Raw genomic sequence first — 27,411 nt, forward strand, 5'->3', positions numbered from 1 at the left:
GCTGCTGGGCTCTGCCTCGGCGAAGCACCAAGCCAGCCGTGGCCAAATAAATGGGGGTGGAGGGGAGGAGGAGGAGGAGAAAGTGGAGGAGGAGGAGATGGAGGAGGAGGAGATGGAGGAGGAGGAGATGGAGGAGGAGGAGGAGGAGGAGGAAGAGGAGGAGGAGGAGAACGAGGAGGAGGAAGAGGAGGAGGAGGAGGAGGAGGAGGAGGAGGAAGAGGAGGAGGAGGAGGAGGAGGAAGAGGAGGAGGAGGAGGAGAAAAAATGTGCTGGGCCAGGGAACAGCCACTTTTTTTTTTTATTGAATCACCATGAGATACAGTTACAAGCTTTCATGTCTGAGTTTCAGTCATACAATGATCGAACACCCATCCCTGCACCAGTGCTCATTCTCCATCACCAATATCCCCAGTGTCCCGCCCCCCATCCCATCCCTCCCCCTGCCTCCATGGCAGACAATTTCCCCCATACTCTCTCTCTACTTTGGGGCAACGTGGTTTGCAACACAGATACCAGGAGGCTGTAGGTTTGGTCCTTGTCTGCCTTCAGCACAGTCTCCGGCCCAGAAGGATCCCGTTAGCCACCAGTGACTGGCCACGTGTCTAAAGGGGCTTTCCACAGGCGCTGAGACTCCGCCTGCTCTCTCTCAGCAGGAGGGACTCGGGGACCTCTGCACCCCTCCCCACCCCTGACAAAGGCCTGCCCAGGTGCAGTGAGGCTGTGGGGCGGGAAGGGGATTAGCAGCAGGTGGGGAGAGGGAACCTCCCTGAGAAGCAGGACTGGAACTTGGGGACTGAGACAAAGCAGGAAATACCCACGGGCATCAGTGCCCACAGCAAAGCACAGTTCAGGGACGCAGAGTGCTCCCCACCTTCCTGCAGTGCTCCCACCCTCCTGTAGTGCTCCCATCCTCCTGTAGTGCTCCCATCCTCCTGTGATGCTCCCATCCTCCTGTGATGCTCCCATCCTCCTGTGGTGCTCCCACCCTCCGCAGTGCTCCCCACCCTCCTGCAGTACTCCCACTCTCCTGCAGTGCTCCTCACCCTCCTGTAGTGCTCCCACTCTCCTGCAGTGCTCCCACCCTCTCCAGTACTCCCACCCTTCTGCAGTGCTCCCACCCTCCTGAAATGCTCCCATCCTACTCATGCAGGCAGGAGCTGCAGGACAGCGGGGGCTGCCATGGGTGGACAGGCGCAGGTCATCTCTGCTGTGTCCTGGCTCCGTGGCCACAGGCGTCCACAGGCGTCCGGAGCCCCGAGTGGCCCTGAGTGTGCTGTGCGTCTCAGCGCCCTGCTCCCCACCGCCCGCTCTGAACTCACACGCCCCGTCCCGCGTCCAGGGCACAGGGACCTGACAGTGCTCTCATCCCCTAGAAGGGGGCTGCACATCGCCATGGGGGCTCAGTCCCGGGAGCGTAGCCCATGGTCAAGGGTTCGAGGGGAGGTGCCGTGTGCCCCTCAGGGGCTGTCCCTGAGCCCAGGCTTCTGGGTGGGGTCCCCCCCCCATTCTTCTCCAGCCACACCTGGAGGGTCTCCCTGAGACTGGCCAACAGCTTCCGCCTAAGTGAACTTTCCGGAAACAGACACGGAGCTCTGGGTTCCCTCCTGCCCTCGGTGCTGCCGCTCCTCCCCTCTGGCCTGCAGGCGCGCAGTGGGGTTGTTTGCGTTTCCGTGTTGAGGACTCGTCCAGCCAGCTGTGGGCTTTGGCGGTGCTGGAGGGAACCACGTTTGGGGCTGGGGATTCGAACCAGGGTCACAGTCTCTGCAGCCATATGCAAGGCTCGTGCCTGTTCTGTGCTCTGTCCCGCTGTGTGTGTGTGTGTGTGTGTGTGTGTGTGTGTGTGTGTGTGTGTGCATTGGGAAGCCAAACAAGGGGCTGCAGATTTGGAGATGAGGCAGAGAGAGCGTCTAGGGGCCCCCTTAAGGGAGAGGTTCATATGTAATATTTCCCACAAAATGGCACCTTTTTCATTTTTTGGTTTGTTTTGGGGCCACACCTGGTGATGCTCAGACTTACTCTGGCTCCCTCAGGAGTCACTCCTGGCGGTGCTCGGGGACCCTAGTGTAAGGCAGGCTCCCTACCCACTGTGCCATCTCTCCGGCCCCTGCTCCGCCTTTATTAGCATTCCTCAACTCCAGTAAACGTTCTGTCCTTGGTGCTCACTGATCTTCGCCCGCTCGCTCCCCTTCACAGGGCAGAGGCAGTGATGTCTGGGAGAGGAACTTCCTGGGCGCTGTTTTCTTTCCACAAACAACAGTGATTAGCAGTGAGCACTGTATGGCCGGGGATACAGCCACCCTCAGGCCTGTGGGCCCTGCAGCTTGGACATTGATGTGTCATGTGGGAAGAAGGTTCCTGGGACTAGGAGAGCAAGTGTGTGTGTGTGTGTGTGTGTGTGTCTGCGTGTGTCTGTGTGTGTGTGTGTGTGTGAGACACCTGATGGTGCTGGGGGACTGTGCTTTGGTTGGTACTTGGGCGTCACTTCCAGCAGTGCTGGGAGACTGTGCAGAGCAGGGGATTGAACTTGGGTCTCTTGCATAAAAGCAAGTGCTCTAGCCCTTTGAGTATGTTCTTAACATAAGAGAAACTGCTGCCCCTTTTCGTCGTCGTCGTCCTCCTCGTCGTCCTCCTCGTCCTCCTCCTTCTCCTTCTTCTTCTTCTTCTTCTTCTTCTTCTTCTTCTTCTTCTTCTTCTTCTTCTTCTTCTTCTTCTTCTTCTTCTTCTCCTTCTCCTTCTCCTTCTCCTTCTCCTTCTCCTTCTCCTTCTTCTCCTTCTTCTTCTTCTTCTTCTTCTTCTTCTTCTTCTTCTTCTTCTTCTTCTTCTTCTTCTTCTTCTTCTTCTTCTTCTTCTTCTTCTTCTTCTTCTTCTTCTTCTTCTTCTTCTGCTGCTGCTGCTGCTGCTGCTGCTGCTACTGCTTCCTCTTCTTCTTCATCCTCTTCCTTCCTCTTCATCCCCTTTCCTCTTCATTTTTTCGGGGGTATTCAGGGCTTACTCTTGACTCTGTGCTCAGGGTCACTCCTGGCGGGGCCCGAGGGACCCTATGTGGTGCTGGGATTGAACCTGGGATGGCCACATGTGAGGCAAGTGCTGTGACTCTGATCCACAGAACGACTTCTGAACGCCGCTTCTGAGAGGGCTAAGCCTTCCTGGTCCGAATGGGTCCCTCACCTGGTCATTTGTGTTATTTGTGATTTTATAAAAGCCAGTTGGCGAGAGGTGACATGAGAGTGCCCGAGTAGCTTTCCGCTCCTACTCTGCCTCTCCCTCCCCGGGTTCTTGTTACCTTACATAACTAGGGGCTGCTATTCACCGCAGTTGGAATTTCAGAATCCCCCGCCCCAGAAGGCAAGGGAAAGGCTAGTTTTCCTACCAAGAGGCTTAGTGGGCCGGTCCCTGTTGGCGGGCTTTGTCTCCTGAGCAAGGGAGAATTAGGACAGAATTCAAGCTTCTTGATTGCCCTTTGCTCAAGGGAGAATTAGGACAGAATTCAAGCCTCTTGATTGCCCTTTGCTGGCTTCTCAGGGGGTGACTGTGAGCGAGAGAATGGGTTGGCGCTTGCTCTGACACGAATGCCTGTAATGGCAGGAGACTTGGGGGACTTGGGGGCTGCTCCTGGGGGCAAGGCGAGCTCGGCGTGTTCCTCTCTCCGCTCAGCTCACGAGGTCTCAGACTCACGTCCGTAAATGATGCTGGAATTGCAGTGTAAGCGCACCCTTACCCGCCAGCACGTGTGGAGACCACGCAGAGTCCTGCGGGAAGCCCAGCTCCATCCTTCACCATGGAGCCAGCTCCTTTTTTTTGGGGGGGGGGAAGGTGGGGGAAGGCCACACCTGGCTCTGCACTCAGGAATTACTCCTGGTGGTGCTTGAGGGACCATATGGGATGCTGGGAATCGGACCGGACCCGAGCCAGCCACTTGCAAGGCAAATGCCCTTACATAGTCATTCATTTGCTTCGTTTCTCTTTTGGGGACCACGCCTGGCAGTGCTGATATAAGCAGAGGGGGGCTACTCCCAGCTCAGTACTTGGTCGGGGTGTGTGTGGGGGGAGGGGGCTGTAGCTGATCCTGGCAGTGCTGGTTGAGGGGGGATTTATGGGAATCAAAGTCTTTTTTTTTTTAACATAAGAAAAAGGAAATATATTCTGTTCATTTTTTAAAAGAATCCATTTATCTAGCCATCTTTTTCCATATCACATCATTCTAAACTGTAAATAACCAGTTTACATAAATATAAAAGCACAAAGAATGCTATTCATGAACATAAACAGAGTCTCTGAAAATGCACACATATCTATAAGAAACACATGCCAGGGGCTGGAGAGATAGCACAGCGGGTAGGGCGTTTGCCTTGCACGAGGCCAACCCGGGTTCGATTCCCAGCATCCCATATGGTCACCCAAGCACCGCCAGGAGTAATTCCTGAGTGCATGAGCCAGGAGTAACCCCTGTGCATCGCTGAGTGTGACCCAAAAAAAAAAAAAAAAAAAAAAAGAAACACATGCCAGAATACCAATAGGAAATTTTGCACCAAAGTATTGTATACTAAAGAGATACAGAAGTTAATAATGCTTATTACTTCATCCTTTTAATTTCTTCTGATAACTTATGTTTTTACTCTATCGAAGTCAGCCTTTAAAATTTCTGTCTGTGGGTTTTCTGGCTCATGCTGGATTCTTCAGTCATGAGGAATCAAAATCTTGATTCTCCGACACTCCTACAACTGAGCTCAGAGTCCTGGGTTTAAATGCAGTTTCTGTCTCCTTAGCTGTAGGGTGGCATTCTCTTTTCGGGGAGACACTCGGATATTATTACGTAGGAGGAGTCAAATCATAGTAATAGATGAGGCTGCGAGCTGATTTGAAGTGAGTGCGCAGTAGGCGGTAGTTACGGCGGGGGCGTGGCCATCGCGGCGGGGCGGGCGTAGGTAGTCCCCGCGCACGCGCAGCAGCGTCGCACGCCGCCAGGTAGGACGCGGCTCGCGGCGCCCACTCGGGCTTCGGCTTTGGGCTGTCCCGCGCGTCCACGCGTCCAGCCGTGGGATTTTTTTTAAGTGTGGGGGAACATCGTTTGAGTTCGAGGGCCGCGTGTGACCACGCGGTGTCACTATTTACAGCCCGCCCGAGGGGCGCGGGGCCGGCCCGAGTGTTTCCGGGTCGTTTGGTGACCTTGGGTCCCTGCGAGTCAGCGCTGGGGGCGCGGGCCGGTGCCCGGGGACTGGGGCGGTCACGGCTGGGGGCTGGTGTCGGGGCTCGGTGCGCGGAGCTGGGGCTGCATCGCGGGGAGTGGGGTGCGGGGACCCGGGCTGGATCCCGGGGTGCACGGGGCCGGGGTGCGGGGTCCCGGGGCTGCATCCCGCTGGGGTGCACGGGGCTGGGGTGCGGGGACCCGGGCTGGATCCCGGGGTGCACGGGGCTGGGGTGCGGGGACCCGGGCTGGATCCCGGGGTGCACGGGGCTGGGGTGCGGGGACCCGGGCTGGATCCCGGGGTGCACAGGGCTGGGGTGCGAGGACCCGGGCTGGATCCCCGGGGTGCACGGGGCTGGGGTGCGGGGACCCGGGCTGGATCCCGGGGTGCACGGGGCTGGGGTGCGGGGACCCGGGCTGGATCCCGGGGTGCACGGGGCTGGGGTGCGGGGACCCGGGCTGGATCCCGGGGTGCACAGGGCTGGGGTGCGGGACCCTGGGCTGGATCCCGGGGTGCACAGGGCTGGGGTGCGGGGACCCGGGCTGGATCCCGGGGTGCACAGGGCTGGGGTGCGGGGACCCGGGCTGGATCCCGGGGTGCATGTTGCTGGGGTGCGGGACCCGGGGCTGGATCCCGGGGTGCACGGCGCCTGGGTGCGGGAACCCGGGGCTGGATCCCGGGGTGCACGGGGCCGGGGTGCCCGGGCCGGGGTGCTGAGCCGGGAGCCAGGCTGTCCTGCCGGGGTGCTCACGGCCGGCCCAAGGCACACGGCTTCGCTGGTTCCTGACTCAGGCCCGGGGGGTGCCCAGGGCAAGCTCCCAGCGTGGGCGCCCAGCCCTCCTTCCCCGTGCTGGGCGGCAGGGCCCTCCTGCCCTCTGTGGGTCCTCCAGCACTTGCCGGCGGCTCTCACCTGACTCTAGCGGGAGAAGCTTGCTGAGTGCAGGAGGCCACGTGCCTTGCAACGCCGCCACCGTGGGGAGCCCCTCTGCTCCCCAGCACCTCTGGGGCTCAGTCCCGAGCACTGCTGGGGGTGAGCCCTCCCACGGTTGCTTTCTTAGTGATTTTTTTTTTTTTGTGGGGGGAGGCATTTTCCCAGCCCTTAGCTTCATCTCCTAGCTCTGCAGTCGGGGATCACCCGTGCTTGAACCCGGGTCTGAGGTATGCCGGGCAAATGCCCAGCCCCCAGTTCTGTGGCTCTTGACCCTCCTCAGCTTCACCTTCTCCCGACAAGATGTTTCTTGGGGATTTTTGTGGTCAGTCTGCCGGCAGGCCTGCTGGACACAGGGAAAGGCCGGCAACCCCCAGGACGGGCTCTGCCGCCTCCCCCTCCCCGCCTCCCCCTGTTCCCAGACTCCTTGGTTTCAAAATAATAAAGTTTTTTTTTCTTTTTATTGCTTTTTGGGTCACACCCAGCGATGCTCAGGGGTTACTCTTGGCTCTGCACTCAGGAATCACCCCTGGCGGTGCTCAGGGGACCATATGGGATGCTGAGATTAGAACCCGGGTCAGCCACGTGCAAGGCAAACGCCCTCCCTGCTGTGCTATCGCTCCAGCCCAGAATAATAAAGTTCTAATCTTTCAGTCCACGGGCGATCTCATTTTCCCGGTGGGAGGAGGGGCTGGGGTGGGGGCACACCTGGGAGGGTGTTTGTGGGTAATTCCACCCCGAGGCGGTCATTCCCCCAGGCACTGTGAACCCCGCGTCTGCACAGCGCACAGGACAGGGTGTCCGCACAGGTGTCCGGAGGGCGGGGCAGTGGCCAGCTGCAGGCCTGGCTGAGGGTGGGAGAGGTGTGCCGACACCCGGCAGTCGCTGCGTGCAGATTCCGGAGGTATCCGCATGGTGACGTTTCATCCCACTTCGGGTTTCATCCCACTTCGGCCGTTTGTTCCGCACCGGCGCGTCCTCGCCTCCTGGCTGTGCTTCCTCAGGTGCTGCCTTTGGCCCATCGCGCTCGCCCGTGCCGGTGAGAACCGGGCTGAGGTCACTGCAAAGACTACGCAGAAGTCTTGGAGTTTAAAAGAAATGTTTTGGGGTGGCGCCCCACCCAGCAGGGCTCAGGGGCCACTCCTGGGAGGACTCAGGGGGACCTTACGGGGTGTCTCGGGTCGGACGGGGCTCTGCCCGCCGTCTCCAGCCCAGGCGTTTTTGGCCGATGGTTCTAAGTGCTCGTTCCAACAGCAGGGGCTGTTGCTGCAGAAGCGGCCTGAGTGCGACCCGTCCCCACCGGCTGCCGTGTCTTACTACCCGAGGATGTCCCGGTCCATGGAGCCAACGGCAAAGAAGATCTTCAAAGGAGTTTTGCTGGCCGAACTGGTGGGCGTTTTTGGTGCCTATTTTTTGTTTAAGAAGATGGAAACGAGCCAAGGTGATGTGGGTCCAGCGCTGTTTTCCCGAGGGTTGTGTGGTTTGCCGGTGCGTTCAGGTGCCGAGTGCTGACGTTCAGTCCAGCTGTTGGCCTCGGGGTCAGTTCATCTCTGGAGTGGGGAGTCTCGCGGCTCTCGCAGCTTTACTAGGGAGAGGCCGGGCAGGGAGGGGGCCGCTCCATTTGCCCCCCCCCACCATCCTGGCCCGAGCTCAGCTGCCGGGAGCGAGGGGCAGTGCTGGGCCCCAAATCCCTCCCGCACCCCTGCCGTCACTTCTGGTGCCCGCGGGTCAGGTGCCGTCCCCGCTTCTCAGCTGAGAAACGCCGGCTGGGGGCTGCCGAGCCCGGTCCTGGGTTCAGGCACCGCGGGGTTCCCTGAACCCCGCCAGGACTTGGCTGAGCACTGGCAGGTGCGGCCCCAGACAGAAACGGCAAAGCAGGGAGGCTCTGGGGCGGGGGAGGTGGCGCCAAGGGCAGAAAGGCGACTTGGCAGGTAGGAGCCTGGCTCGGGCCCCAGCACCCCTGCGCGACCAGGGCGGGAGGCACGGCCCGTCTCGGCACCACGTGGTCCCCGGGGTGTCCCCGGTGCCTCCCTGGAGGACGACCTGTGTCATCCCAGCACCCCACCCTCTGGCCCTTGGGTGGAGCTGAGAATCGCCAGCAGGGCCCTGGGCCGTCCTGGCCACTGCTCCCCCCACAGTGCTCTAATGCTTTTCCAGCAGCACAGCGGCCTTTCAGACTCCCCAGAGTCCTTCCCTGGGACGCACTCCAGGTGCTGGTGCGTTTTGTTCTTTAGCAGCTGAGGGGATGGGAGGAACATCCAAAGAATTTAACCACAAATGAAGCGTAAGATCGATTTTTAAAAACTGGGTAGTTTTAATTTCTAGTTCTGTAATAAGTAATGACATTTATAAAGCGATATAAGAACACATCACTGAAAACTCGCTTTTAAATATTGCTTCTCAATAAATGACAGTTAAAAAAATAAATTACATAATACATACAGGTCAAAGCAACACACTGATGTCGTGTTGGCAAGTGATGTTATTTACCAGCCGTTCCCATTTAAACCGCTTGTTTCCTAGCAGTCGAAAGCGTTCCTGTGGGCTTGCTTTTGGGCTGTGCACAGGTGCTCAGAACTTCCTCCTGGCCCTGTGCTCAGGGATCATTCCTGGGGGTGCCGGCATCAGACCTGGGTGGTCGTGTGCAAGGCAAGGGCCCTCCCTGCCAGGGTGGCGCTCTCTCTTCCCAGCCCCTGCATTTATTTATGAGTAATTGGGAGGGGGGGAGCATTCAGGTTGGTCACGCCTGCCAGTGAGTGCCCGGGGAGGGGGGGCCACGTGCCCGGGGATGGATGGGGCAGTCTCTGAGCTTCACATCTAATGCTTTAAGGTGCCAGGACCAGGCCCAGGGCCTCACAGGCCCTGAAGTACACCCAGGGCCGCATCCCTGCTCCCCAAGGCTGGGTTTGAAAGCTGTAGGAAGTCTTTTAAAAACATGTTCTGATTAACTTCTTGTTCTATCAGATTTCAGGCAAACGATGAGCAGGAGGTTCCCCTTCATCTTGGAAGGTAGGTCCTTCAGTGAAGCGTTAGATTCCTTACGCTCAAATAAGGGCTAAGTGACCTAACCTGGGACTTCAGACTCAAGTCCCGGCTTAAGCCCAGCTCAGGGTTACCAGGTTGTCGGAGCCTTTCAGTCGCCGCTGGGATTGCAGGACTAAGAAAGACGACTCCGGCGCCCAGCCCAGGGTCTACAGAGAGCTGCGTGGACGGGCAGCCCAGAGCGGGGAGGGGGACGCTGGTTTGTCCTCGGTTCTTTTTTTTTTTTTTCTTGGTTTTTGGGTCACACCTGGCGATGCACAGGGGTTACTCCTGGCTCTGCACTCAGGAATTACTCCTGGCGGTGCTCAGGGGACCATATGGGATGCTGGGATTCGAACCCGGGTCAGCCGCGTGCAAGGCAAACGCCCTACCCGCTGTGCTATCTCTCCAGCCCCTGTCGGTTCTTAACGTGGTTTACAAATGACAGCTGCTTTTATTTCCAGCTTACTACAAATCCATCGAACATTCTGGAATACATGGAATTAGAGAGCAAGACCAAGAAAAATGGCTCAGCGGCAAAAGCTAGACGTGAGTGGGGTTCAAGCCTTGGAGACGGCCCTTTTCTTGGGCCTTTTCGCTCTCTGCGCCGCTCCCAGCCTCCTCCTGGAGTTTCTCTTTCTCCGGATGATGCTTTTGGCGTCTCGGCCGTGCAGCCAGTCGTCACGCTCGGCTTCCCAGCGCAGCTGTTTGAAACCTGGGGAGGAGGCGCAGCTGCATGGGGTGCCCCTCTCCCCGCCCGCTCACGGCCCGCTCTGAGCCCTGAGGCGGCCTGTGGAAAGAACGCTTCCCCACTCCTCCCGAGGGGGCGCCAGGTCTAGGAAGCACCTCGCCCGCTGCCTGTGGGTCCTGGAGGGCTGCCCGCGGGCTGCTGGCTCTGTCCTGAGTCAGCCCCGCCCACCGCCTGCGGAGTGAAGACCCTCAGCGAGAGTTGGGGCACTTACTCGCGTTCTCCTTGTTGGCCATGGCGTTCATGCCGATATTATCAAACTTGGAGCCCATGTTTTCATCCAGCAGGTGGCCAAACTGAAAGGACGTTAGCATTTGTTAGGAACACAGACCTTGACAGGCGGGCGGCAGGGAGAGCACGTTCCCCTCCCCCTCCCGCGGACAGGGCAGGGCAGCGCTGGCGACAGGCCAGGCCAGGCCGCACTCGGCACCCCTCACCTCTTCTGCAGACACGAACAGGCTGGAGTCGTCCAGACCTCTCTTCTTTTTCCTTGGCCCTAAGATAAAAAGTTCAACTGAGTTTACCCAACTGTCCGATAATCTCTGAAAAACCTCTTCCACGTGGTCTTGTTAGACTGCACGTGTTAAAACACACAATGCACAGTCTTCCCGAGGCAGGAAACAGGATTAGAGTAGAACCATCTTTCCGGAGACCCGCTTACTGTGGCTGTTGTGACCCGTGTCCTCTTGCCTTTCAGAACTGGCCCGACAGCCACCCGCCCCACAGTTTCAGACAAGACTGGAATCCCACCGCTGACACGGATGGAATTTGGAATATTTACAGGCAAAAATGTCAACTTGTAAAGTCTAATTAGGTTTAAGGTTTTATTCTTTGGATTAACTATGAAGAGGCTGATTGAAATCATCCATTTTATTAAGGAAATTATGTTTTTGCACTACTCAAACTGGTGCTCCTTTTAAAAACCTGTAGTACTCAGCATATTTTTAAAAATAAATTAGTAAATGGTTGTATTTATATTTAATTTCCACTACATATTTAATTCATTTACACCACACTGTCTAAAAGATCAAACTAGGGGCTGAAGCGATAGCACAGCGGGTAGGGCATTTGATTGTACGTGGCCGACCCGGGTTCGATTCCCAGCACCCCATATTATGGTCCCCGGAGCACCGCCAGGGGTAATTCCTGGGTGCAGAGCCAGGAATAATCCCTGTGCATCACTGGGTGTGACCCAGAAAGAAAAAAGCAAAAAAAAAAATCAAACTAGAAATACTGTGTTTTTCAGTCCTCATGTTTTTTCCTTTTGTCCTTTTGGGTGACAGCCAGTTGTGCTCAGGAACTACTCCTGTTGGTGCTCTGGGGACCATATGGGACCTCAGGATGGAAGCCGGGTGGGCCCTCCCCCTTTGGAAACAGCGCTCAAAGGGCATCACGGGAGCCCCACGGGAGCCCGCCGTCCGCATGGACTTAACCAGCCAGGCAGGGCTGTTCCCGGTCACCACGAGCCAACTGGAGGCGTGTCCATCGGGGCCCACCACCTCCTGTGCTCTCCCTGCCGTGCTGCAGAGGGTGGACACACTCCCTTACCTTGAAATGACCCAGCGAAGTCCAAGTCGCGCCCACCTTTCCTCTTTTTCTTGGCGTTGCTTTTGGCGCCGACTCCGTCAACATCTGTGGCCCAAAGATTCGAGAACATCAGGGCTAAGGAGCCGCCACCTCTGTAGCTCCCGCATCACTGGCGCCGCACTCTGCTGTTCGGGTGGCTCCTAACTGAGTCCAGGGCACCCCGGGCCCACCCCACCTTCGGGGCAAGGACGCAGCTGAAGCGCTGACCGTCCTGTGCTCCAGGGGCCACGACGGACACTGAGCTGAGAGTCGCCGCCCTGATCTCAGCCTCGTGCAACAGGCACCAGCCAGGAGCCCGTGCCGGCCTCGGGAAAGCTCGAGTGTGCCCGCAGCTGCTGCAGGGAGAGCCGCCGCCACTCCTCCACTTCCGCCGCGCGGACGTCAGAGGGGCTGAGCGGGTGCAGGGGAGCAGGGTCTGGCGCCACGGGGTTCCAGCGAGACCCGCAGGCCAGTCCCGCTGGGAGCGACTGGACCTTCCTCACGCCTGTCCCCCGCGGCCCAGACACTCGTCACCGCCTGTCCCCGTGGCCCAGACACTCGTCACCGCCCGTCCCCCGCGGCCCATACCTTCCTCACCGCCTGTCCTCCCCAGCCCCAAGTCCCAGGTGGCCGTTGCAGCCGTGTGGCCCCTGGGGACTGCGGCTCACCCGGAAGGTCCTCGCCCTCCTCGTCCGACACGTCCAGGAAAGTGCCGCCGTCGTCGTCGAGGCCGAACTCCTCCTCGTCCATGCTGCCCAGGGACACCTCGTCGTCGTCCAGGTCCTCGCCGTCCTCACTGCCCTCTGAGTCCGCATCCTCCAGCTCGTCCTTCTCTCCTTTCTTCCTCTTCTTCACGTTGCTGGAAAAGGCCCACCCGAGCCGTGCCAGCGAGGGGCCGGGACCCCTCCCAGGGCGCGGCCCTGCCCGCCCCGCGCCTTACCTGGCGAAGTCAAGGTCATTCTTTCCTGCGCTGAAGCAGTTGTCATCTTCGAACGTGTCTGCGGGGGACAGAGCCGTGAGCCCCGCTGTCGGCACACTCGAACCCCGAGCCGGGCTCTGGCTGGTCGAGTAACCGCTACGGGCTTGGGGGAGCCCGGCCTGACCTGCACGCCAGGTTAAATGGGGCCAATTCACGGCAGCTTTTTACGTGAAAGTTCTTTCATGGGAAGAGGCGGAGACGGAACTAATAAAGCAACCGCATCTTTGTCACGATTATTCAACACCTACTTTCTGTACTCCTATGACGATACGCGAATAACCAAGGCCAACATGGCTTGAAATTCCCACCATGTTTTGCGACAATTTTAAAATTTTCAAATTAAAATCTTACTGTGGATTAAACAGCAGATTCACTACCATGTGGCAGCAGGTTAGAGTGGTTTGTGGTGGTTTGGGCTGTAGCCTGGGGGGCTCAGGATCAAGCAGAGCAAGCGCCTTACCCGCCGGACTATGGCTAAGGCCCCTTGAGGTGATTTTCCTGTTTGGGGGATTTTTTTTGGGGGAGGGGGGCACACCTGGTGGTGCTCAGGGATCACTCCTGGCAGGGTCAGGGGGAACATACGTGGTGCTGAGATCAAACCTGGGTCGGCCATGTGCAAGGCGAGTGCCTGCCTGCTGTGCTATCACTGCACGCGCCCCACACACCGGTGCTTTGTTCAGTAACTGCTCTGACCCTGAGAATGAATGTACTCATGGCACTAGACCCCCAGATGAATTGGCCCAAGCACACTTATTTCTCTGGAGCAGGTGATTTACAGTATACTTTCAATCAATCTCAATCCTCCGTGTGATTTGCACGTATTTCTGGCAAAGGATTTTTAAATATTTTGGAGGGGTGGGGCCCGGCCATGCTCAGGAGGCCCCACCTGGGCTCTCGGGATGCTGCTCTGAAAACTGTGCAGTGCCGCCAGACGCCGCCCCGGAAGCTCGGGGACCTGCGCCAGAACAGATGCGGGGGGCCCGCCCACTGGGCCTGCACCCGGCCCGGCCACTCCCAGCCTTCGAAGTGAAGCTCACCTCGAGCTCGGATACTCTGGTCCTATGAGCAAGTACCGACACCGTCCCGGGTCAGAGGCAGTGCCGGGTGAAGGCTCTCGGCCTGTGCCCGTGAGCCTGGTTCGATCCCCGAGCACTGCCGGGGGTGGCCCCCACCAGAACGTCTCACACACGCTCACCAATCATCCGTTCAAATTCATCGTCGTCCACATCTTCTATACTCTCCTCGTCGGAATCCCTCCTCTGTTTCTCTTTAACGGTGACGTTTTTATAATACCTGCGGGAAAATGCACGTTGCTCATCTGAGAATCTGACGAAAAGGTCCCTTTCAGTTTCATCAAAGCACCTAGAGCCTGTGACACACAGGCAGAAGCTGCCACCTCAGTTGTACATAAGACTGAAATAATTTATGAATTAAGATCACTTAAACATGACTGGATACTTTTGAAATGATACATTTTTTCCCCCTTTTCATTCTTGGGTCCCACCTGGAGATGCCCAGGGCTTGCTTACTCCTGGCTCTGTGCTCAGGGATCACTCTTGGCGGGCAAAGAGCCCCGAGGGAGCACTGAGAATGGAGTCTGGGATTGCCACGTCCCTACCTGCTGCGTCACGGCTCCAGCCCCAGACTGGGTTTCTCTATGCTAGCAGTGCTCCGTGAGAACATTCCCACACAGCTGGACGGCGCAGGGAAAGGTCTGGGGCTCAGCACAATGTGCTAGAATATCGCAGTGCTGGAGGAACAATGTCGGTGACCGCCAAGCACACGGGCTGCCTCACGCTCAGTGCCCAGCCGCGCTCTAGATGGGCCGGAATCTCAGAACTCCTCACCAACATGTTCGGCAGTGACAGTCCATCAGGGAGCCAACAGCCCCGTCAGGGCCGAGCGCTACAGGGCTCTGCGGGGCAGGTGTCACCCCGCCAGCTCTGAGCCAGGGCTCATCATCGGGACTGGAGCCCAGACTTAGTCTAGGAGCAAAGCCCTATGTTAAAAATGGAATCATAAGTCTCACAAAACTCGTGCTCGATTATTAAAAGCCCACACTGTACTTGTTTCAGTTTCACTCAGAGGTGAGACACGAAAGGAATGATTTATAAATTCCTTCAGGGAAATACTTATATCCTCTAGTTTTTCCAGAAAGGTCTATTATGGTAACACAGCACTTTACAGAACTTAAATCCGAATTAACATTTCCCAAATAAATCTGTAGTAAATGAAGTATATTACCGGTGAAAAAACACTTCGTCCACGGGTATCTGGCTTTCTTCTTTGGCAAGAAACTCCTTACTGTTGACTAGGAAAGAAAGTTCAGACTGTTTATGAAGACAGCCATTTCCGAGTTCAAGCTTCTGAGACGAAGCACGTCGCATCCTGACAATCTACAGCCACCAAATGTAAGAGAGGGGGCGGAGGGGCCTCTGGCCGTGTCTCGGGTGCACGGGTGCCAGGACAATCCGGGCCACTCACTACCAAGCCCGGGCTCCCGCCCTTGGCACCATTGCCCTGGCCCCACAAGGACAGCCTAGGAAAGTGTGAAGCGCTGGCAGCAAAGAGGAGGCAGCAAGTGGTAATTGCGGCAACTGGCAAAGGCCCTCTCCTCCCACACACTGAGAAATCAAAACCCCGAGCTCCGAAAATCATGGCCGGCAGGGCCCAGAGACGCGGCACAGCGGGGAGGCACTGGCCTTGCGTGTGGTGGAGCTGGGCTCAATCCCAGACACCACACATGGTCTCCCAAAAGCCCCGCCAGGAGTGATCCCCGAGCACAGGCCAGGAGTCAGCACTGAGCACTGCTCTGGGAGCTTCTGCAAGTAATGGAAACACCCGAGCACCCCCGTTTACTTAGCACTGGGGAAAACCAAGACACAAACAGAAAAAAAAGATCAGCCTGGGGCCGAAGCTCTAGTACAGTGGGGAGGGCGTTTGCCTTGCATGCGGCCGACCAGGGCTAACCCCCGTAATCCCATATGGCCCCCTCAGGAGTAATCCCCGAGTGCAGAGCCAGGATAAGCCTTGAGCATCACTTAGTGTGACACTGACCCCCCCCCACCAAAAAAAAAGCAAATACGAAAGGATCAGCCTGGGTGGGAGAAATAACTACAGTGGGCAGGGCGCTGTTCCTGTTTGTGGTCAACCTGGCTTGGATCCCTGGTGCCCCATCTCCCTGGTGCCCCATCTCTCTCTCTAAGTCTGCCAGGAGTGACCCCTGAGTACAAAACTAGGAATAAGCCTGGGCATAGTCAGGCGTGGCCCCAAACCACCTTCTCTCAAAAATACCTCATCCTGACGCAAAGGGATATGACTTCAATTTTAACTCAGTAACTTTACATCTCTGGACCCCCGGGAATTTAGGCAAGCTCGAAATGAAATGATTCATCAGCTGCAACTTTACCCTTGTCTGAAAAGGCTGTTGGCCTCCAGATGCAAAGGAAAGTTTCAAACATAAATAGATGCAGGTGCACAAGACGGGCCCAAAACTACAGAAGCAGGCGACTGTCTACGTTCCAAGGACACCCAAAGACTAAACCAGCTGTGGGGCTTCTGCCCGACTCCTGCTCGGGACCCTACAGCCTGAGATCCTGCGGTCGGAACCAAGTCTCACGGTCAGGGGAGACCCCACGGTCAGGGGAGACCCCACAGTCTGGGTGTCAGTGCCACAGGTCTGCGGCGTGACGCCCCTCAGCCGGCGAGCGGGAGGCCCGCGGGACCCAGCGCGGGGAGCGGTGCCTCACACAGTCGGAACTTCCTCATTTCACGGTGACTGAAAAACCAAAAATCTGCTTCTTGGGACGTGCCTGGCCCTCCCTTAGAGACCCGAAAGGACAGTCCCAGAGCAACGCCGCCTTGGGACGGACCCTGGCTGTCTCACTCTGCCGCGCGCGGGGGGCGGCTCACCGGGAAGTGCACGGATGTCGTTCAGGAAGTGCTTCCTCTTCGGCTGCATCACGACACTGTCCGTGTTTTCTGCAAGGTGACAGCACGCGGGTGAGAATGCAGTGAAGCGCCCGGCCCGCCGCTCAGGCCCCGCGCTAGGCCCGAGCCTACCTTTGCCTTTATGTGGCTTCGGATTGCGGTAAACGAATCGATCCAGGAACCGTATCAGTGTGAAATCCTGCAGCGGGTCCCCCGAATACTGGATAGAATTTCCCTGCCGGGGGGAGGAAAACACAAGCCTGGAGAACACCGTGACATCGAGCGCACACAATCCTGCAGCCGCTCAGCTCACGCGCACCCTTACAGCGGGGACAATCACGCACAGTCTACGGCACACGGCGGACTCCGGACAGAAGGCAGCGGCCAGCAACCAGCAGGCAGGCGCCGGGAAGGGGAGAGAGGCCTCGACCCTGCGCCCACTCATCTGGGGTGCAGGAAGCCCGACAGCCCTTCCCGCCAGCGCAGGAGAGCGTCTGACCGGCCGAGGGAACAGCAGCCTATTTCTCTTATCTGTCGTCTGAGCTGGAGACTTACCTCAAGGATAGTCCTTGCAAACAGGGCCACGGAGGGATGAAAATGCTCGGCGAGCTGGAAGGGAGGAGGGAGGAAGAGGTGGAGACACTGGCGGGCTCCTGATTACTAAACCCAGGCGAAGCCGGTACTCGAGGGCAGTGGCCGCCCGAGGGTGACGCGGCTTCTCCTGCCTGGACTCAGGCCAGCTCATGTCTCCCCAGCACGACGGTCACCTCGGTGGGGGTCACCCCAGAAACGGGTTCCCTTCACACCCAGGAAACCCATTCCACGGCACTGTCCAAACACACGCTAGAGCATCTCGTCCCCTGGGTCCCGGGGGAGCCGAGGGCACAAGCATCCCGACGGCCAGGCCGGCCTGGGGCCGTGGGAAACGGTCTTCTCCGAACGCCCTTTCTCTGCTCCTTGCCGGGAAATGACAAGGCCGAGGAGCTCGGTGGCTCTTCACCACGTTACCACAAAAACCACCGTCAGCACGGCAGCGGCTGGAAGCGAAAGCGAGGAGGCTGCCGACGGGCCAGGCGGGCAAGGGCTTCCCACTTCCCCCTCGGTTCACCAGGAGCAACAACTACTTGGGCTCTTTCGCTGACAGCCGACTCCAGTCATAAGGAACAGTCTCCGAACTCGAGACCCACCTGCTCAGCACTCCCGCTGGCAAGAGCAGCAGACAAGTATTTTCCCCCCTTTTTGGGTCACACCCGGTGATGCACAGGGGTCACTCCTGCCTCTGCACTCAGCAACCACTCCTGGAGGTGCTTGGAGGACCATATGGGATGCTGGGAATTGAACCCGGGTCGGCCGCGTGCAAGGCAAAGCCCTCCCCGTGTGCTATCGCTCCAGCCCCGGGGGACACGTCTTTAACAACTGCGTGTGCACAAGCTCTCTGGGATCCGGGGGCCCCGCCCCACCCCACCCCAATAAGGGACTCTGCATCTCGGGAAAATCTGCAGGGTCAGGAGGATATGCGGGCCGTGCCCTGCGTTTGTCCTGTGGACGCCGTTTCCTGGGCACCAAGCGAGGGGCCTCTGGCCGGGAGAGCTCGGCCAATGGGCCGCTGCTCCTCGGCTCAGTTCTCATTTTCATCTGCGGGGCCCTGGGAGCTGCCGGCCTGAGGGTGGGGGCGCAGTGGTGGGGCGGGCCCCTTTGTGGTGGCACGGTAAGGCACTGTATGTAAAATGTCCCATCACTACAAGACTCTCAGGGACCATCTGGAGAATGAAACAACGTTACCCATTTTAACGTCTCTGACAAAAATCAGGAACTCGGGGCAGAGAGACGGGAAAGTGGACCAGGTGTCTGCCTGGCCAGCGGCAGACTCAGGTCCAAGCTCTGGCACCGCGGATGGTTCCCGTGTGCCAGCAGGAAGCAGAGCTGGGAACAGCCCAAGGCACGAGGGTATCCTGCAGCCTGTCACACCAGGATGACCCTGGAGGGTCTCACTACACGGAGGCGAAAGCCAGACGGGGGAGGGCGGGGTGGCCTGCGCACACGGTGGAGGGGGCACTGGTGGGGGCGAGGTGGCACAGCAAATACTAACGACGGGGACCCCGGCAACGAGAAGGAAAAGGGCGTCTTACCTTTTTCAGTTCCCAGAGACTTGTATTTTCAGCGCCACAGAACAAAGGGTTTCTACTAAACGGATCGTATTTGTTTGACTGTTTCCCACCTGAGAAAGGCAAAAAAAAAAAAAAAAATTTCATTTGCAAACACTGTCCTCCCGAATGGTCACTGCTCCCGCTTGCCCGAGTTAAAGAGCAGGAAGTTTACTGGAAAGTAGGAGAGAAGAGACACTCGGCACAGGGGCCAGGTCCCCAGCAGTCACCGCTGCCAACGCTGGTGCTCGGCTGGATGGGAAAACCCAACCTCTTTAAGGACTCCCAGACCCAAAGCTCTGCGTGCTACGCGTCAGCTAACAGGCAGCGGCCCACAACTCAGAAAACTCAACAAACGGTGCCCTCTGTGGGTCAAGGCGATGAAGGTGACAGTAACTGGAAGCAAGCCTTCGGGCTTCCAGGCCTCCACATGACCGGCACCTAGTCACGCCCCAAAGCAACTGTCTCCTGGACAGGCCTTCAAAGATGCCCACAACGCCAGGTGCAACAGTGCTCAGCGCCCTCTGCCAACGGCCGAGCTCAGCGCACGTGCAGTTCCTTCCAAAGAGCCTTCTCAGCTCCGCCTCAGACACGGGTGGGCTCTTCCAGAAACTTCTCCGGAGCCACCTTCCTTCTCTCGTGTATTTCACTGGCACAGGAGGTCTGGGGAGATCACCTGACCAGGACTCCCCCGGCTGGTGGCTGGTGAGAACGGGCTCACACACCGCTGCCTCCGCTGTGGGGAGGGTCGGCTGGTCCTTCGGGCTTCTCCGGAGCCCGTTCCCTCTCGCTAGACCGAATTCCCCGTGCTGGGTTACGGAAGCCGAGTTCCCAGCTTATGGGAACGTTTTTCAACCCCAAAATATTTCGTAAGAAAATCTACAGTCTCAAATGTGCCAGTGCCAGGAAGCTGCGTTCTCTCCCGGTGCCCGTCCTTCCTGCGTGGTATCTGCTGGTGGAGGAGGCCTCACCACGTGCACAGAAAAGCAGATGAAAACTAGCTCAAGGTTAGAAACTTTCCTCTACTTTTTCTTTCTTTATTTTGAATGGTTCTGGGGCAATGCTCAGGACTCACCCCTGACTCTGCACTCAGGGATCACTCCTGGCGGGATCCCCGGGGAACCGTGCAGGGATCACTCCTGGCTCAGGCAGCCCTAACCCCTGTATTATCTCTCCATCCCGAAAACCTACATTTGAAATTAAAGCAAATAAAACTTACTGTGCATTTAACGGTTTACCGTTTTCTCACTGAATCTTCATAGCTCCAGCAGGCCTTTGCTTTCATTTCTAAAGGTTACAATTACATTAAGCTGCTTTCCAAAGCCAGACAGTACAGGGGTTAAGGCGCTTGCCTTGCAGGTAGCTAACCCCAATTTTATCCCCAGGACCATGTGATGCCTGAGCAGAGCCAGGAATAAGGCTGGAGCACTGCTGAGTGTGGCCCAAAATGGAACAGAATGTTGTCAGACATATTTCTATTAAGACCTAAGGGGAAACCAAGTCTCTGGTTAAAACACACTAAGGAATCACTGAGGGATAACAGAATGGTGGGCACTCGCCCTGAACACGGCTGACCTGGGTTCGATCCCCAGCACCACAGACGGGAGTGATCCTGAATGCAGAGCCAGGAGTAACCCTGAGCACTTCTAGGTGTGGACCCCAAAACAGAAACAGAAAACCTCACCTTTCAGGTTATCGAAGTGCACCCAAGACGCGGATTCTGGCGCTTTGGTTTTGATCTGCTCTTCAGATGAAGCTTCTTCCGGTTCAACTGTCTTCTCTGTCTCTGCCTCTTTATCTGCATCGGTGAACTGCTCTGCGTCTTCCTCATCTCCGACGTCAACAAACTTCTCTTCATCATCAGACTCCTACAGAACAGTTTAGCATCCGGAATAAATGAACTGGAAATCCTTATTCATTCACACCGCACTGCACGCCTAATTGCTGGGGACTTTATGGGGTGGGGCAGAGGGGGTGCAACTATCGTATACAACTTTTGAAAACAAATAGTGCCAATATAACTGGAAAAATACAAAAAAACAAACAAAACCCAAACTGGGGTATAACAATTATGGAGTGCAATATAATGATGTTTGTACTTAACAATACAGTACGTCATTTTGAAATCTCCCTTACTATAATACTGGTAAGCACTGTAGCACTGTCATTCCCGTTCATCAATTTGCTCGAGTGGGCACCAGTAACGTTTCCACCGTTGAGACTTGTTACTGTTTTGGGCATATCGAATATGCCACAGATAGCTTGCCAGGCTCTGCCATGCGGGCGGGATACTCTCGGTAGCTTGCCGGGCTCCCCGAGAGGGATGGAGGAACTGAACCCAGGTCGGCGGTGTGCAAGGCAAATGCTCTACCTGCTGTGCTATCGCTCCAGTCCAATGCTGGTAAATCATGAATATGCTACCAGCGGAAGTTAGGACGAGAGTGGACTCTAAATATTCTGCATTCTGACTTCTAAAACATACAATCGAGAATGTTTTGAGCCAAGAGTCCCAGGACTCTGGGACCCTTAATCCGACACGTTTCTGCTGTGGTTACTGGTGACCACAACACAACCGCCCTCTCCGAGGACGACCAGCTGCCCCATTACCCCAACTGGGAGGGCAGCGGTCACGAGAACTGCCCACCAGGGTGGAAATCCACTCCGTCCACTCCAGCACGGTCTCGCCGGCCAGAAGTAGTCACCGTCATTATCACAGAGGGAGAAGCCCCCGAGCCCCGGCCCCCGGCCCCGGGCAGCCGCCAGTACCGGGTGGTCGTCCAGCTGGCTCCGCAGGGCCGGCTTCGCCTTGAGGATCTCGGAGAGGAGGTAGAGAGCCCCGCAGATGAAAGGGGGCGCCTGCCCGCAGGTGACCTGCAGCAGCCGCTTCACGAAGGCCTTCACCCTGCGCAGCGCCACGTCGGCCTTCAGGGACTTGTACAGCAGGTTCAGGAACATGGCCTGCTTGGAGCACGTGCGCAGCCCCGGGTCCAGCATCTTCCTGTAAGACAGGGCAGCTGCCGGCCTCGCCTCGGGAGGGGCCCTCCCGCCCGCGGGGCCCAGAAACCACCGGCACCAAGGGGCGTGGGGGCCAGGGGCCGGAGAGCAAGGCCAACGCGCTGAGCACACGCTTCAGAGCAGGACGGCACTGAGCACTGCAGGTGGGACCCCCGAGCAGGCCGTCAGGGGCCGGTCCCCGACACGGATGGCACTGAGCACTGCAGGTGGGACCCCCGAGCAGGCCGTCAGGGGCGGTCCCCGACACAGATGGCACTGAGCACTGCAGGTGGGACCCCCCAGCAGAGGGCGCTGATACAGGCCCACCCAGCCACCTCTCAGGACCCCTCTGCTGTGAGGTTCCTCTCCTCCCAAGTTCTACACCTCAGAGCAGGGCTTCCACAGGGGGGTCACTGCCCTCCCGGGGGGGGGGCCTGGGACAGGGCAGGGCGCTGGCGGTTCAGGCGCACGGGGAGCCCTTCCTGTCCGTGCCCTTGAGGAAGCTGGATTTCCGGGCCATGCCGAGTCACTGCTGTCCTAGAGGGGCCCAGAGGTCGGTACCTTTGGGGATCTCCACCCAGACCTGGGGTCTACAAGCCGAAGCCTCGGGCGCAGGCCCGCTGGGCCGCCCAGCCTGGGCCGACAGCATGGAACCCCCAGCACTCGCCCGCACCTGGGCAAGGGCCTTCGCCTTCGTCCTACCCCTGCAGCCCACGACGACGACTCAAACTGCTCCTCGCCCCATTGCTCAGTCCTAGAGGCCCCCCTGACCTGGGGCTCCAGATCCCAGGACCGCTGGGAAGAGCACAACCTGCAGAGCCCCTCGGACCCAAACCCCCCTTTCAAAGCAGACCCCACCCCGCACTCTCGCTCTGCACCCCGGGATCCTGCCGGCCGCGCTCCTGAGCCCCTCAGCCGCGGGCAATCAGCTTCCTCACCCTCCCAGCACTGCCCCCGCAACAACGCGGCCCCCCAGAATCCCGGCACGCGCCAACAGCACCAAGGCGGAGACAGGACAGGCTCTCCCAGGGAGCACCTGCCCGGGAGCACCGGCGGCAGACACGCTCCCCCAGGGAGCACCTGCCGGAGGTCTGTGCCTGCTGTCGGAACCTCCCCACGCACACTGCACCGCAGGGACTGAGTGACCCCGGGATGTGTTCTCAGCTGCCGCCAGGCCAGAGGGAAGCCGGAGGAATGTTTTCTAACCCACTCGGATGGTTTCTAAAATTCAGTTTTTACAACTCAAAGTCCTCCTCCCCCTAATTAAAAAGGCCATGACCCCCAAATCTCTCCACTTCTGCCTTAAAGTGTTCTTTCCCATCTAAAAAAAAAAGAGGGAGGCCAGTGCAGACAGAAGCCTCACGCGCCACAGGGGAGTGAACGGGCCACGGCGGGAACATGTCTGAAGCGAGGCACACGCCCGCCACCGGTCCCGCGACACGGACACAGGCACGCCTGTCAGGGCGGCCCTGCCCACACCGCCATGGCCGGAGAGCTGAGGGGACACCGGTGTGGCCTGGACACCACATGGCCTGGACCGACCCTAGCGCTCGGCTCCCGAGAGGCCGGAGTCCTGTGCTCCTGCCTCTGGCCACGAGGCCGGGCCTGGCGGGCGCGTGTGACTCGAACTGTTCTGAAGGGAGAGACCAACCAGGTGTCACTCCCGCGCGGTCTAAGGAAACTGCAAGGGGGGAGACACAAAAACAAGCCCTGCGCAGGGGGCGCGGCCCTCTGACGGGGTCGCTGGGCGGGGTACGGCGTGCTGACAGGCCGGCGCTGGTCTTCCGGGACCCCTAGCGCGCACAAACGCTGTCCCTTTTTTTTATTTTGGGGGGGTGGGGGGGCTCCACCATAGCGTCAGGGCCTGCTCCTGGCTCTGTGCTCAAGGGAGTACGTGTGTCGGTGGGGATCTGAACCAGGACTGGCCAAGGCCAAGGCCAAGGCAAGTGGCGTCACCTTGACCGCCTCTCCAGCCCGCTCACAGGGTCTTACTGAAGAGTCTGTCCAAACTGACCAGCTGATAGCACGGATCTAAGTCCAGGATAACGTGACCACGTGACGACAGCTATCTCAAGCCACCACGCTCCTACCGCCATGAAAACGAGGGCTGGACAGAGGACAGGGCGGACGGCGCCTGCCTTGCAGGAGGCAGGTCCTGGCTTGATCCCCGGCACCAGGTACGGTCCCCCCGGCCATGCCAGGAGTGACCTGGGGCACAGCCAGGAGTCAGCCCCGAGCACAGCCAGGTGGGGGTCGCAAAGGGAAAGAAAATCCCCTGCGCTGTGGACTCTCTCCGACCCCCAACCCGAGCTTCTGGAGGAGTCCCAGCTACAGCCGCCCCCCGTGAGGGCCGCGATGGCAGACTGACGGGGGGGGGGGGGGGGGGGGGGAGACGGCCGGGCGACTAGGACACCCGCCCTGAGGACCCCGAAGCACGGACAGCCCGGTGGATTCGGGATGACGGGGGAGGGGCGCCGTGGACGCGCTCTGGTTGGGGCGCGGGGGGCTCTCCTGCACCCCAACAGCTTCTCAAGGCAACCGGGACTTAAAGCCACTTAAAATGAACTCCACCGAGAGGGGCTGCGGGGCCAGTTAACCCAGGCTGCGAGGGGCTGCCCGGCGCCCCCGGCCCGCGGGGCCCCGCCTTACCGGTAGAGCGCTGCGTAGTAGCGGTCGGAGACGGTCTGCTGCGCGTTCATGACCTGGAAGAGCAGCATCAGGGCCTGCAGGCCGGTGCTGAAGGTCACGGCGTGCAGCACGCCGAAGAGCGTGTCCACCTGCTCCCGCACCTTGGCGTCGCCCGCGGGGGCGTAGGGGTAGGCCCGGTTCACGCCCGTCAGCAGGGCGCCCAGCATCTTGGACTCCACCTCCTTCCTCCTGATGCAGGTGCGGAAGAAGCAGAAGTAGAGCGCGATGAGCCGGCTGGCCAGCTCGCCGTCCTCGGGGGCCAGGGCCATCTGGTTCAGGAAGCACACGGCGTAGTACTGCGCCTTGGCGCTGACGTTGGGCCGGAAGAGCAGCCGCTCCACCTCGCCGCACACCACGCCCTTCATGTTGGGGTGCTGCCGCAGCAGCGTCTCCAGCAGGTGGGAGGCCCTCGTGGCCACGCGGCTCAGGGGGTCCCCCAGCTTGTTCACCACCTGCACGAGCAGCGCCTTCTCGCCCTCGGGCTTGTGGCACAGCAGCTCGTGCGCCACGCTCAGGGCTCGGGTCCGGGTGGCCGGCAGCGGGTCGTGGCTCAGCGCCTCCAGCACCTGCAGGAACTCGGCCACCAGGTGCTTGAGCTGGTGCTCGAAGTGCCAGAGCAGCAGCCTGCGGTCTCGGGAGTCGCGGTTGCCGCTGCAGAGCTGCTCCAGCCGGCCGAAGGGGTGCTGGCTGAAGGGCCGCAGCTTCCGGCCTCCGGGCAGCAGGTCCGAGAGCAGCAGCTCCTTGAAGGTGTCCAGCGCGGCCAGGCACTGCTGCTTGCTGCCCTTCTTCCTCACCAGCCCCACCAGCGTCTCCACGAACTCCAGGGTGTGCACCGCGTCGTCCTGGATGAGCAGGATCATGGCGGCCATCCTGTCCCCCAGCGTCCCCGAGGACACGATGGCTTTCATCCAGGTCGAGGCGCCCTTCTGGCGCGCCGTCTGGGCCTTGAACAGGCTGATCTCGTGCTCGTAGAGCCGCTGGGCCAGGGCGCCGTACCGGGCCACCAGCTCGCGGGGCTGCGGCTCGGGCGCCCACTCGCCGCTGTACTCCAGCTCGTACCACTTGCCGCCCGGCCGGAGCAGCAGCGCCTGCCGCTCGCAGAACTCGAAGGGGTCCTGCGCCTTCTCGCGCCGGCCCTTTGCCCCCGCAGCGGCCTTGGCATCCGCGGGCTCCGGCGCGGGCCTCTTCTTCGGTTCCGCCTTGCCGGCCGGCGTCCTCCCATCCTCGGCTGCGCTCTGCTTTTTCTTGCTGGCTTTCTTCTCCTTTTTGCTCACCTCCTCTGTCTCAGCGGGCCTGTCGCCGTCATCCTCGATCACGCACGCTCCGGCGTACTTGCTCAAGTTCAGGCTCTGCACGAACGCCTCGAGCTCCCCTTGCTGGAGGTCGTCGATGGCGCCCTTCTTCCCTCCGTCCACCACCTCCTCGTTCTCGTCCAGCGTGGCCAGCATGAGGAAGTCTTGCTGCACACAGACAGGAGGAGAACACGCGTGAGCGACTCGGCAGCTTCTAAGGCTAATTTGAAAGCGGGGTCTTAAAAACGGAGTACCCCCGAGTGCTCACTGAGCTTCCAGGGACCTGCCTGAGAACCCCTGCCCGCACCCAGGTCTCCACCCTGGCCCAGTACGGGGAACGCGCGACACGCGAGGATGCCCGTGTCAGTCAGGCATCCCTTTTCCACTCTGACTTTTGACGCTGGGCCCTGCGAGGGAAAGAAAGGTGTAAGAAACACACGTTTACTAAGCCCGGGGCGGACCCTGACCAGTCACATCGAGAGCTGGGCTTAACAGCTCACACAAGTAAGTCGCACGCGCCCAAAAAGGGAGAGCAGCACGACAGGCAGACACGCAGAGGATACACACAAAAGGCCCCCAGGCTGCCGGCAGGGAGCCGAGAGGGAGAGGGAGAGGGAGAGGGAGAGCGCCAGCTTAACGCGCCAGCTTAACGCCAGGACGTCTGCTCCATTCTCCAGGCTGGCTTTGGGGCCACACCCGGCCTGTGCTGGGGCCCCCCGCAGTGCTGAGACACGGGCCCGGTCTGGGCCTCTCCTGCCGGGCCCCTCCCTGGACGCCTGACCACCTTCAACCCGTCACATGAGCTGCGATACAACGAATGAGGCCGGGCAGTGCTGGCAGGGGACCGGGTGCTTCCCTACAGCCCCTCGGGAGGGCGGGGGGCTGAGCCCACGGAGGAGAACGCACCCACTGAGCGGCACATCTTCAAGGTTCTGAACTGAGGCGTCGCGTTTAAATAAACACGAGAAAGGGAGCCAGGGAGACAGGACAGTGGGCCAAGTGCTGGCCTTGCATGCAGCCGACCCAGAACCCGGGGGGGGGGGGCATCCCCTGAGCCTTCCTGGAATGATCCCTGAGCACAGAGCCAGGAGTAACCCCTGAGCACCGCTGGGTGTGGACGCAAAAATGCACCGCCTCCTGGCACGGTACGGTGACTCCCTCCCGGCGGGGTACGGTGACTCCCTCCCGGCGGGGTACGGTGACTCCCTCCCGGCGGGGTACGGTGACTCCCTCCCGGCGGGGTACGGTGACTCCCACCCGGCACGGTACGGTGACTCCATCCCGGCAGGGCACGGTAACTCCCCCGTCCCCTCCCTCGCCTCCCTGCGGGTCTGCTGCCGATCATTCCTGAGGCCTCTGCTCTAACACCCGGCAAAGTGCTCCCCCGGCAATCAGTCACCTCGTGCCCTTTCCTGTGTCACCTGCCCTGCGCACACGTGCGCGCACACGCACATACACACACGCGTGCCACACCCACGCACACACAGGCACGTACACGTGTGTGCGCACACGCACATACACACACGCGTGCACATGCAAACGCTCACACGAGCACAGACGCACGCACGGACACATGCAGACGCGCACACTCGCATGCGTTCACGAACGCTCGCGCACGCGCCCACACACGCGCACACACGCGCGCACACACGCGCACGCCGGCGGCGCGGGCCCGTCCCGCCAGGCCCGGAGCCCGCTCGGTACCTTGGTGCCGCCGAGGCGCAGCACCTCCTCCAGGGAGAAGCCATCCTCGGTCTCGTCCTGCTCGTCCGCGTCCGGGTCCTGCACCGCCTCCTCGGGCCGCCGGGGCTGGCGCGCGCGGAAGGCCGCGGCTCTCCCGGGGGCCGCCATGGCGCGCGGGCGCACGCGTCTGCGCCGCCGCTTCCTTCCGCCCGCGGGGGCGGGACTTCCGGCTTCCGGCCCCGCCCCGGAAGT

The 27,411-nt window shown here is 59.5% G+C and overlaps 2 protein-coding genes across 5 annotated transcripts; one reads left to right on the forward strand and one right to left on the reverse strand.

Annotated features, from left to right (window-relative positions):
* The first annotated feature begins 4,916 nt into the window (after positions 1-4,916).
* CEBPZOS (CEBPZ opposite strand) lies at positions 4,917-10,858 on the forward strand. Of its 4 annotated transcripts, none has more exons than XM_055120993.1 (5): positions 4,917-4,965; positions 7,369-7,555; positions 9,079-9,123; positions 9,600-9,684; positions 10,581-10,858. In XM_055120993.1, exons 2-4 carry the CDS (start codon positions 7,441-7,443, stop codon positions 9,680-9,682), a joined length of 243 nt encoding a protein of 80 aa, XP_054976968.1. In that variant the 5' UTR covers positions 4,917-4,965; positions 7,369-7,440; the 3' UTR covers positions 9,683-9,684; positions 10,581-10,858. The 4 variants fall into 4 exon arrangements, with proteins under 4 accessions (XP_054976968.1, XP_054976971.1, XP_054976969.1 ...); XM_055120996.1 differs by having other exon boundaries at positions 4,948-4,965; positions 7,372-7,555; XM_055120994.1 differs by lacking the exon at positions 4,917-4,965 and adding an exon at positions 6,832-7,153.
* Positions 8,405-27,361, reverse strand: CEBPZ (CCAAT enhancer binding protein zeta). Its single transcript, XM_004616101.2, has 16 exons — positions 27,181-27,361; positions 24,146-25,644; positions 21,269-21,500; positions 20,187-20,370; positions 18,488-18,576; positions 16,914-16,967; positions 16,491-16,593; positions 16,341-16,409; positions 14,673-14,739; positions 13,624-13,721; positions 12,390-12,447; positions 12,118-12,308; positions 11,432-11,515; positions 10,321-10,379; positions 10,098-10,179; positions 8,405-9,850 (listed from the first exon to the last, which is right to left on the reverse strand). Exons 1-16 carry the CDS (start codon positions 27,325-27,327, stop codon positions 9,696-9,698), a joined length of 3,171 nt encoding a protein of 1,056 aa, XP_004616158.2. The 5' UTR covers positions 27,328-27,361; the 3' UTR covers positions 8,405-9,695.
* Between the last annotated feature and the right edge of the window lie 50 nt (positions 27,362-27,411).

This window comes from Sorex araneus, chromosome X, assembly GCF_027595985.1.
Source record: "Sorex araneus isolate mSorAra2 chromosome X, mSorAra2.pri, whole genome shotgun sequence".
Classification (NCBI taxonomy): domain Eukaryota; kingdom Metazoa; phylum Chordata; class Mammalia; order Eulipotyphla; family Soricidae; genus Sorex; species Sorex araneus.

What these genes read in the sequence shown, in the direction of transcription:
- CEBPZ (XM_004616101.2), bottom strand. Translation starts at nt 27,327, where the DNA reads ATGGCGGCCCCCGGGAGAGCCGCGGCCTTCCGCGCGCGCCAGCCCCGG. An exon ending in TGCGCCTCGGCGGCACCAAG is followed by an intron (nt 25,645 to 27,180) that starts GTACCGAGCGGG and finishes GTCTGTGTGCAG; the next exon opens with CAAGACTTCCTCATGCTGGC. An exon ending in GTCTCTGGGAACTGAAAAAG is followed by an intron (nt 16,968 to 18,487) that starts GTAAGACGCCCT and finishes CCTCCCTTCCAG; the next exon opens with CTCGCCGAGCATTTTCATCC.
- CEBPZOS (XM_055120993.1), top strand. Translation starts at nt 7,441, where the DNA reads ATGTCCCGGTCCATGGAGCCAACGGCAAAGAAGATCTTCAAAGGAGTT. An exon ending in GAAGATGGAAACGAGCCAAG is followed by an intron (nt 7,556 to 9,078) that starts GTGATGTGGGTC and finishes TTGTTCTATCAG; the next exon opens with ATTTCAGGCAAACGATGAGC. An exon ending in GTTCCCCTTCATCTTGGAAG is followed by an intron (nt 9,124 to 9,599) that starts GTAGGTCCTTCA and finishes TTTTATTTCCAG; the next exon opens with CTTACTACAAATCCATCGAA.